Source organism: Medicago sativa, chromosome 7 (genome assembly GCF_051527215.1).
Source record: "Medicago sativa cultivar Bolivia chromosome 7, Bolivia_mono, whole genome shotgun sequence".
Taxonomy (NCBI): domain Eukaryota; kingdom Viridiplantae; phylum Streptophyta; class Magnoliopsida; order Fabales; family Fabaceae; genus Medicago; species Medicago sativa.
In genome coordinates, this window is record NC_140755.1 from 86,062,316 (window position 1) to 86,073,019 (window position 10,704).

The following is a 10,704-nucleotide window of genomic DNA, read 5'->3' on the forward strand; positions in this document are numbered from 1 at the left end:
TTTTTTCCTCTCTCTCTCGATCCTCATCTCCACAAACCAATTATCAATCTTGTTCATTGAAATCATTATCACGATTCTGCTTCGTAGGGGTGACAAAATGGATTAAGCGATCACGACGGCCAATTTAATCCAACTTTTTCTGGAGGGGGCAAGTTGAGATTTCCAAGCATCTATCCGAACTAATTTGAACATTGGTTTGGTTTATATTATATAGTTTTCACGATGTATTCTGTCAAAAAAAAAAAAAAAAAACTTTCATGATGTAATCCGATACCTTATAAATTAATCCTTCAAAATTTATCTCCATTCACTATAAAAAAAGAATTAATTTTACTTCATTCCGAACTTCAGCAAAGAAGGAAAAGAAAAGAGAAATTTTAACGAGTTAGCTTACATAAATAAGAGCGATGTTATTTCAAGCAAAAAAGATTATCGCTGATGTTTCACAAACAACAATTAACCAATCAAAATTGTCTATTCAGCGGAATACACACACGACATTTGGTGGAGTACATGGAGGTTATTATGGAATGCAACAAGAAAAAATCGCATGCAAAATATTCGCTATTATAGCTTTATCTACCAAATAATTATGGAGCCCTGATGTTGTTAATCGCGCAGACGATGCTAAAAAAAACATTGCTCTCAAACAGCAAACTAAACGGCTCAAGTTTGACTCCATTTTCAATGAGTGCAGTCAATAAACGATTTTGCTATCATTGCATTCACCATATGTGTAACACTCAATGGGACCAAGGATAAGTAACTGGCCACTTGCTGATATTAAAGAGTGTCAGTCAGCTCCTCTGCACAATCTTTAATAGAGATGAATATGTTCCAAGGGAAGCACAAACTATTCCCCATGCAGCAATTACCACACTGAGAGCAACCTGCAGCAGATGATGACATTATAAAAGTCAGGAAACTTCAGGAGTAAAAATATGGATTTGTATTCCCTACACTCAAACAATCATAGACGCCTTTGACCAATTCATGAAATCTACACTATTGATCAAAATCGAACGGTTCACATCCCAACTGTCCAAAATATAAAGTTGAAACATGAGCCGTCCAATCTTGTTCTAAGAGTCGACCACGTAACTTCCGTGAAACCAAATCCTTAAATTAGAGTCTCAAACATTGAAAACTAGGCATTGAAATTAGTTTTAAACAAAAAAGAAAATAAAGAATACATAAGTGTGTTTGAATGATATTTCTCAGACCACAATTCTCTGCAGTTAAGCAAAACAACTAAAAAAGTAATTATACATTCAAAAAATGTTTTGTAGACTCTATTTTAACTTTACCAAATTGATTTTAAAATGATTGCATATCAAAATATGAGCTGTGAAATCCATATAAGGAAAAATCCATGATTGTGTGATTTCATAAAATAAAATCCAAATCTGTTTTCCTCTTGCAAGTTGCAACTATTTAATAATGTGAAAGAATGTGACTGCAAGTACCCCACAAAAAAGAGAAAAAAAGTTGAATGTCACAGAGAAACGTAATACAACATAAATATATGTCGTCATAAACTCAAAGCTATGTTATTGGGGTTCCACTTTGGTGCCATTAATGGCACCAATGGCACCATCCAATTCCATCTCCACCACACACACACACATCCCCACGCGGACCCACACACATCAACGGCCAGGATCTCTGCTATGGCACCAATGACACCATTTCTAAGTCACTGAAGTATTTCCCATGTTATTGTATTCAACTGTTATTTTTATTACCCTCTAAAGGACCCTCTTCTGAAATTAATAATCAAACTGGTGAATAGAATTTACTACCTTTAAAATTTTCATAATTAAAATAATTGAACTTGGAAAAACATAAAATTAACAAGATCAGCAGCACTGATATATACCTGTGTACTTGTAGCCCTTTTCCCCACAATTTTCAAAAAACATAAAGCCGGCAATACGATTGCCTGAAAATATAGAAATCCTACATTATATAACAGTTTACACTTTACATGACTTAAATCCTTAGAATTAGCTGAAGCAAATGACAAATCAAGTCCATGTAATGTTGGGAACATTAAAAAGGTAGGTGCGTATACGTCAAGAGCAAATTTTGAACTACAAATATTAATATTTTCACACAAACACTAGTTCAAATCATGGAGCCTCCTTGCAGGAGTAAACATCACATAAAATATCTTACTATAAAAAAGTTGGACTCATACACAAAAATTTTAATTTTAAATCCAGATCAGAAACTTCATATTCTATAACCCTACATACCAATGCCTATTTGTTAGTCAAGTTAGATTTTAGCAGAAGATTATGTGTGGCAGAGCATTCAGGAAGCTTAAATACAAGGCAGAAAACTTTACCCCAGACATGACAAGTAATAAATGCTTTATTACAATAATGCTAACAAGTAAAAGGTTAAATAAGAAAATACAAAATGGTTGAAGACACGTCAGTCATTTTTTCTTCTCTTTCTAAATTTTTATTTCGGGTGAGGGAATGACGTCATATTCCGAGAAAAAAAATAGAGTAAGAGTAATTGTAGCTGTTTAGTCTCATACATATGTAGGGCTGGAAATGAGTCGAGTCGAATCGAACTCGTCTGAGCTCGACTCGACTCGATAAGAATTAGCTCGGCTCGAATCTCGACTCGAGTTTGATACAAACCTTTTTTTAAGCTCGAGTTCGGCTCGTTTAAAGTTCACGAACAGTTCGACTCGACTCGTTAGGTTCAACTCGTTTTTCAACTGTCTTGGAAATGGTTATCACTTTGGAAAAAGTGAAATATCACTTACCGTGAGTGACAGTACTATGCATTACTGCATTTTAATTGTGGAGTGCACTGTTTTATTTATAGTTTCTTACATCTCTCAATGTTAACTAAATAACCGATGTGGGACTAGTAGGCTACTACTCTGTATCTTTGAAACAACTAGTATCTCTTTACAACTGTGAATTCATACGCCATCAGTTTTCTTCCTTCTGATTTCAATTTGGTAGTAGCCATCTTCCAACATATATAATAGATGCAATTGTATTGGTTTATTTACTAGACAAGATGAAGAAAAAAAAAACATCATAAAAAAGAGGATAGAAAAAAGAAGTCAAGAACATAGAAACCAAGTTTTACAAAACAAACAATGGGGTGGAGCAAAAATGAGTCACGACTCATTTTCATTAGTTCCTGTTTTAAAAAAAAAAAAAAAAATCCAAACACAATGAAAAACCCAGAGAAAGGAATTAAGAAAATTAATGGCTCCCATTCTAGATATATTGAGAAAAAGCTAGTGAAAAGAATTAAGAAAATTATATATATATATATATATATATATATATATATATATATATATATATATATATATATATATATATATATATTATCGAGCCTACTCATGAACCAAACGAGCCGAACTATGCATAGCTCAAGTTCAGCTCATTTAGTTAACGAACTTGATTTCTAGCTCAAGTTCAGCTCATTTGGTTCATGAACCAAACTCAACGAGTTAATTGTCGAGTCGATTTCCGAACTATATTCGAGTTGGTTCGGTTCATTGCCAGCCCTATACATATGCATATACATTGTATTTTCCCTTCAAACCACGTTCCTTTAAAACAGAACGGTACTTACAAATTCCTTGCACATATTGAATGCAACTATTTAACCTAAATGTATGCTTACCACAAGTACACTGAGGAGAGAACCAATTAAAGCCATCACTAGCCCTGAAATTATAATAAAAGATGTCACGGCCATGTTTTCCATCTGACACGTAATGCCAGTGTTGATTTTTTAATACATAATTTCTAAATATACACACACAAACACATTATTTGAGCAGATAAATAAATATTTAATTAGAATTTAGCAGTTAGCGCTTCAAAATTTATCAAGGACAATATGAGCATTTAAGCTGTCAGAATAAAAAATAATTTGTGATTACTTATAATGTAACAATCCAATACCTATTTGATGATCCAATAGTTGTCCTCATGATAAAAAAGTGATTGAAGTTTAAAAATAATATATCCCATGTCATTAATGATCCAAGATAAGAACCGGTTCTTAAAGAGCAATGACAAAGCTTTTCTAGTTTTTTTGAGAGGGGCCAAAGAGTTGAGTAAATTATATTTCACTAGTTCTACATAAATTGTTTGATGATGCAATAGTTTGGTGCTCTTGTTTTGCCAGTACATTGATTGAATCTTGGCATTAAAGTCATGTTTAACTACTCCACCAAGGCAGATACTGTCATATTAATGGAAAGAATAATATTTATAGTTTATATATATAATACCGATACTAATCTTGTATATCACCAACATAAACTACCAGTCCTCTTAAAAAAACATAAACTACCAGGTTGATTGATATATTTATTTGATGACGGGCATTTAGTGAAAACAGAATGATCTGCCTCACAATGGATCATCCCAAATTACTGTAGGACTTTGCTAAATCCTCCCAACCCTGCCTGAGGTGATTGTTTCAAGCCATACAAAGACTAGTAATTTGCATACATCTGGATGGGATAGCTCCCAAGTACGGGTTATAGTCTAAAGCTGACATGTCATCAAGTATGGCCTGCCTCCATCCTGAAAAGCCTTTGGCATAGAGACAAATGAAAGAGCAGAAACGAAAGCACAATAGGTGGGAGACAAACAACGGTAAGACACAATTATAAATCAGATGATCGTTAAGGGTTGAACATTTACTTTTGTGGATGGCAATGGGAAAATGAGCAGACACAGGTGGAGCAGGGGTGGAGACACTTGGAGCAAGAGCTGAAGCATGTTATCCAAACCTTCGCACATAGGCGATGCCAAACTGATTCAAAGGAAGTGGAAACTCGGGTAATAAATGCCAAACTGATTCAAAGGAAGTGGAAACTCGGGTAATAAAGATGTATCTAGTACTTCAGGAGGAACAAAAGATAGAGGTGTGGATTCAAAAGACTCAAAATAGGGAATAGACAAAACCAAACTTAGGGGCGGTCATAATCTCATCATTTGGTAAAGAAACTCGGCTGAGACGACTGATAAGTTCTTCCACCGTAGGAATGGTGGTATTATACCATGCTCCTTAGGGACCCTATGAAGGATAAACACCATGATCATATTGCCAAACTTCGCCCTTAAGAATAAGATCATCACTAACTAACATAAGTTTGAGGACGTCAATAGTGGATAAGTTCTTCCACCGTAGGAATGGTGGTATTATACCATGCTCCTTAGGGACCCTATGAAGGATAAACACCATGATCATATTGCCAAACTTCGCCCTTAAGAATAAGATCATCACTAACTAACATAAGTTTGAGGACGTCAATAGTGGATTAAGCTCGAGCCAAATAATCAGATAAATCTTGATTAGCCATCTAAAGGGTAACTAAACTGGGAACAGATTCATACAATCTTTGGATATCGTTAGCCTAAAGGTTTTTAGTCTTATGCCAAACCTCATAACATGTCCTATATGGACGGAAATGTACCATCAGCTGAGGCTCAATAAAATTCCACAGCAGAGATATGAGTTGATATTCAGCTAGTTCCCAATCATCTTTCAATGTAGCACCAATCTTGAAAGCCTTCTTAGTAAGATGGTATGAAAGAGGTTGGCCCAAGAACCATAACTCAACATATGAATACCAACTCAAATAGTTCTTACCATTCAATTTTTCAAGTTGTGATAGTGGTCATTCCTCGGAGTGCAGATGATATCAAGCCCCTTTTCGTGGAATCAACCTTTGCGGGCTCGACAGTTGGGATTTTAGACATTATGTCTCATCTCAACCAATAAACACAACAATACCATATAACGAAGTCTGGGTCGCATGACCAAACCAACAGGTTTGAGGCGGTAAAACCGAAACAGTGAAGAATCAACACATGGGAAGCAAAAAACTGCCAGAACACACCTCAAACGTGAGACCCACAAGCTGGAAGGGGTTCCAATAGAACCGGAAAGAAAAACGGGAATAAACAACAGCGCAAAAATAAGCCCAGAGGGTGGAGCGTGACACACACGCACCAGAAAAACGTTCAGACTGTGACCAGAGGGATTTCGACAGTAGGCAAATCGGCAGTGTATGGTCACGATGGTGGGTCACGTTTCTTTGTTGCTGATGGCGGCAGGGGCTCTGGTGATGGATGAGGTCAAACAGAGGTCTCTCTTGGATATCCAACAGCCAAAGAAAAGCCAGGGTTTTGAACCTGGCTCTCGATACCAGCTTGAGACCTAATATCTTGTCTAAATAATGTGAGGAAAATGCGCACGCACACACACACACACACAGAGGCATGGGCCTCCTAATCAATCCCAAGAATGAGGGAAAACATTAACTAAGAAAGGAAAGTATAATCAAGACAAAATCACACAATATCTCAACATAAACAACCAGTTGGTTCTCAATATTAAAATATAATTTTAAGTTTCCGGAACCATTATAAATTCTTAAATATTTTCATAGTTGGAATAGGAGGCTGTTCGAGGTGTCGAGCTTGATGTGGCATGATTGATGCTCTAGTCGAGTATCAGATAATTGTAGCATGGCCCTGCTAAGTGCTGACCATCTCTAGTTATAGTGATATAATTTTCTTGAGTGTCTGCTGAATGTGATGACATATAAATGTATTGTATTAGAGACAAAGATTAATACTTACCGAAAAAAGGAATCACAAAAGCAGCACAGACTGTAGATATAACCAGTGCTGTTCTAAGCAGAATGAAGCACCAATTAGTGCTTGAGATGCTATGAGGCAACAACTCCTCTACACTTCTTGCCAGTGGGTTCATCATCAAAGCATATTTGTTCATAATTAAGGAAAAAAGAAAATAGAAATTTTATAATGTCTCCATAATATGATCAAGCCTAGTTCAACTTAAATAGTTATTATCACGGAAAAGGATATTTAGTTAGCGGGATAATTGCCTGAAAGAGAAACCAGACATAATTAGAAACATTGCAAATGTACCTTGAAAGAAAAAAAAAAAAACTATACAAAAATAACGCAAAGAGACCCAAAAAAATTCTTACTATAGTCCACAAGGAGACTTTGGAAGCAAATGCATCTCGTGGTAGATTCAATGTTATTTGTGACAAAGTCCCTTCACCAAACATGAGAAATCCCATGGCTCCAACGCCTCCATATAACAAAAAAGGCAAAACAAAACTGTACAATAATAAATTGTGAGGTAAGTGAAAAGAAGACTAAAGAAAACAAGTATGTGTTACTATCAAGGTTTTAAATTGCAGTCGTGGTAACATGCATGTCAGGACCTTTAATATTGCATATAATCATGGTCAAATGCAGCTAATGCGGTCTCAATAACAGTCACGAAAACACCAAAAACCTTGACACTGCAATCTAGATTACTATTGCAGACTTTTCTTAAAAAAAAAAAAAAAAAAAAAAAAAAAACCTTGGTTGCCACTGAAAAAGAAAGTTATGTAGCATACCATATGATTATTGCCTTGGTAAAATCTTTTTTGTTAGCCATAGACTGATAAATATTGGGGAAAACTGAATGTCCTGCAAAGCAAAACCCATAGATACCAAAAGCAAATGGAAGGCCACTCCAGTTCACAAATTGACCAGTGTGATGGAATCCAACATCTTTTCTTGTCCCAACAATAAACACACAAGAAGCAACCAAAGTTGTACCAATAACCCCTCCAGCTGCAGAATCATCACAAGTAATCTCAGTAAGTGCTTGCTACAAAGAGGTTGAAAATAAGGATTGATATTTTCAATAGACATTATGAGTATTGTCTCCACAACTTAAAATTTTCGGATCGTCAAAATTATTTGAGTTTAGAGAACCTGAGAGATAGGAGATTATACGAAGATCCTTCAACCAAACAGTAGGGAGAATAATAAGTGCAGCCAAAATTGCAAATAAGTGCTTGCCATCCATATTTAAACCTCCCCAATGCAAGTTTGTTCCAGGAAACAGACCAGCAAGGTTATCACCTTCCATGATGATATATTCCACACAATATGACTACGTTCATAAAAAATTGATATGTCATATAGATCATGTAGAGTAATAAAGGCAAAAGAAATGGATGCACTGCAGCACTTACATATAGTTCGATGTACAAAATGATCTGCCACAAAGTAGAAAACAAAAATAAAATGTCAGTACACAGATTATAAAAACCAAACTATGCAATAGGAAATGCATGGTATGCCACCATTATTTAACACTCCTGTTATAGGGAGCTTGAATGAAAAGGTATAAAATAGAGATGAATCATATCATGATACATTATTTCATGGCCTTAAGATATAAAACAAAATGATCAAAGATATGGAGAAACCTACACCATTCAGTAACATGTTGAAGAATTATAAGGAACATCTAGAATGAGTAATAAAGAACTGAGATCCACAATGTTAGAACCTAGATCTAGAAGGAAGGAAACAGAATGAAAAGACAATAAGGTATAAAAAACCCGAGGAATGAAAAAAGAACCGTACAATAAATTTGAATTTAATTTTAAATTAACAAGTGCTGGAGGTTCAAGGAGCACCAGGAGCAATAACATGCCAATTACCAAGACCACCTAGAGCTACTAAGACACTGCATCTTCTCTCAAAATCTTACGCCTTTACATATACAAATTGCTTTTCTTATATATCCTTCATTTAGTCCATTTCTAGCCATTGCGAGACTAATCATTCACATTTGAATTCTGACAACGACGAAACAAACTTAGTGTATGTTTGGGAGTTCAGTTCAGTCACCACTACCGAAAGCTTGATTGCATTTCACTGTGGAAACACACAAGCTACCGACTGTAGCTTCAAAAGGAACACTAGTTGACCTTTTGCCTACCGACAAAACAAACATACTCTTAGTGTGTGTTTGGATTAGTATATATTCAGTTTAAAGCAATGAATGATCATATTCTTACTAAGAAAGACTATGCAAAATATAAACAAGTTCTCCCCCAAAATTAATCAAAAGCAAAAACGGTCTTACTGATATAATAACTCGGCCATATTTTCCAAATGCAGCTTCTCCTATATCTGGGTAGCTAATGATGCCTTCTCTGCTTTCAAAGCAATGTCTCATAAGCTCTGCCGTATAACAGCATACAACTGCAAAAATAAGCATCACCACCAAACTCACCCACCCAGCTTGCTTCACAGTATCAGGTGTAGATAGTAGCCCAACTCCAGCCATGATATTAATCCCTAACCAGGTACAACATTACCTCATCAAATGACCACTTCCAAATAAAAATAAAGGAAACAGAGCTTAATAATTTATATGCCAAATAACAAATAATACTTTAATATGGAAGTCATAGTTCTAAATTGCGGTCCACGGCTACAATTGTGGCCACAACATAAAATCTTTAGAGGTCTTCGTAGTGGCACCCCAATATCAAGTTTCACATTTATAACAGCGACACTTAAGATCGAAGGCGTGTCCAGTGTCCGACACAGACACGACACTAACTCATGTGATTACATTGAATTATGTATGTCATTTTCTCAAAATATTATCGGTGTCGACGTGTCCATGTCATGTCTGTGCTTTATACATTCGCATCATAACCTCTTAAATTTTGGGATGGGGCTAACTCAACTGCTACCACCGGCTTACAAGATGAGAGATGCCTCTAACTTATAAAGTCGTTTTTAGGCCATATCTCATCCAATGTGAAATTCTTAACATAAGCGCAAATGCAATTTAGAAATTATAGTTGAGATTCTAAAGTGAAATTGAAGTAGCATACCATTAAATATAGTTTGAGCGAAGGTACATCCATAACCAATAGGCAATTCCTCAGGAATTTGCATTTGAATTGAAGCTTTCTCCCACCATGTTGTTGGGAACCCTTCTTGAATTTGATTACCAGATAGAAAAGATGTCTTTCCATCATGTAATTCTAAGTAACTCTTTGATGAAAATGAACCCACAAAACTTGAATAAAGAACACTTGGTCCTCTCAGAATTGATCCAAGATTTGGTGCAGCAGCAATTGTCAAAGGATCAATAGCCTCACTATCACATAAACAAAATAACAAAAATTAGAAAAACAAAAACAAAAACAACCAAGCCTTATTCCACTAAGTGGGGTCGGCTACATGGATAAAATTACACCACAATGTTTTATCCTAAACCATATTGAGATCCAACTCATTAATCTCTAAATCTTTCTTAAACAATTGAGGTTGTTCTCCATTTCAACCATCGAGCTTGAATACGATTTTACATTTCTATTTCTACACCATCCGGTCACTATTATAAGCAAAAATCTATATTTTAGATTCATTCAATTAATGATGTACATGATCTTTATTATACATCATTTATTGAATGAATCTCAAACATTGATTTTTGTTTATAACAGTGATCAGACGTCATTTTGTATTATAGACACAAGACATTAAAATCAGAAACATTATAATATTAAAAACCTAGACAAAATTGACATGAAAACATGTAACAAAATAATTGATGTGATTAATCAAGATAACTCAACATACTTGTAAGTTTGAGGCCATTGTTGAGAAGTGAAAGATTCAGGTTGTTGATCATCGTCATCATAACTGCCATGATTATTGCTACTGTCACTATCGTAGTTAACAGCTTCAATGTCGGCTTCATCTTCGTTTGCATCCAAAAAATATTCATTCTCTTTTTCTTTGTTCTTATCGTTGTTGGCCATAATGATTGATTATTGAATCTTGTTGTTACAAT

At 35.3% G+C, this 10,704-nt stretch overlaps 1 protein-coding gene across 1 annotated transcript; it reads right to left on the reverse strand.

The window, feature by feature from the left end:
• Positions 1-390: 390 nt before the first annotated feature.
• Positions 391-10,704, reverse strand: LOC146909632 (amino acid transporter AVT1A-like). Its single transcript, XM_085722869.1, has 12 exons — positions 10,491-10,704; positions 9,737-10,005; positions 8,974-9,188; positions 8,072-8,095; positions 7,809-7,989; positions 7,445-7,664; positions 7,022-7,157; positions 6,893-6,916; positions 6,648-6,789; positions 3,667-3,710; positions 1,880-1,942; positions 391-890 (listed from the first exon to the last, which is right to left on the reverse strand). Exons 1-12 carry the CDS (start codon positions 10,670-10,672, stop codon positions 798-800), a joined length of 1,593 nt encoding a protein of 530 aa, XP_085578995.1. The 5' UTR covers positions 10,673-10,704; the 3' UTR covers positions 391-797.

Bases quoted from the DNA above. Each gene is read 5' to 3' on its own strand.
- LOC146909632 (XM_085722869.1), bottom strand. From the start codon at position 10,672: ATGGCCAACAACGATAAGAACAAAGAAAAAGAGAATGAATATTTTTTG. The intron at 7,990-8,071 runs GTAAGTGCTGCA...TTATGAACGTAG, and splicing joins TTTTGTACATCGAACTATAT to TCATATTGTGTGGAATATAT. The intron at 891-1,879 runs GTATATATCAGT...CATCTGCTGCAG, and splicing joins AAAGGGCTACAAGTACACAG to GTTGCTCTCAGTGTGGTAAT.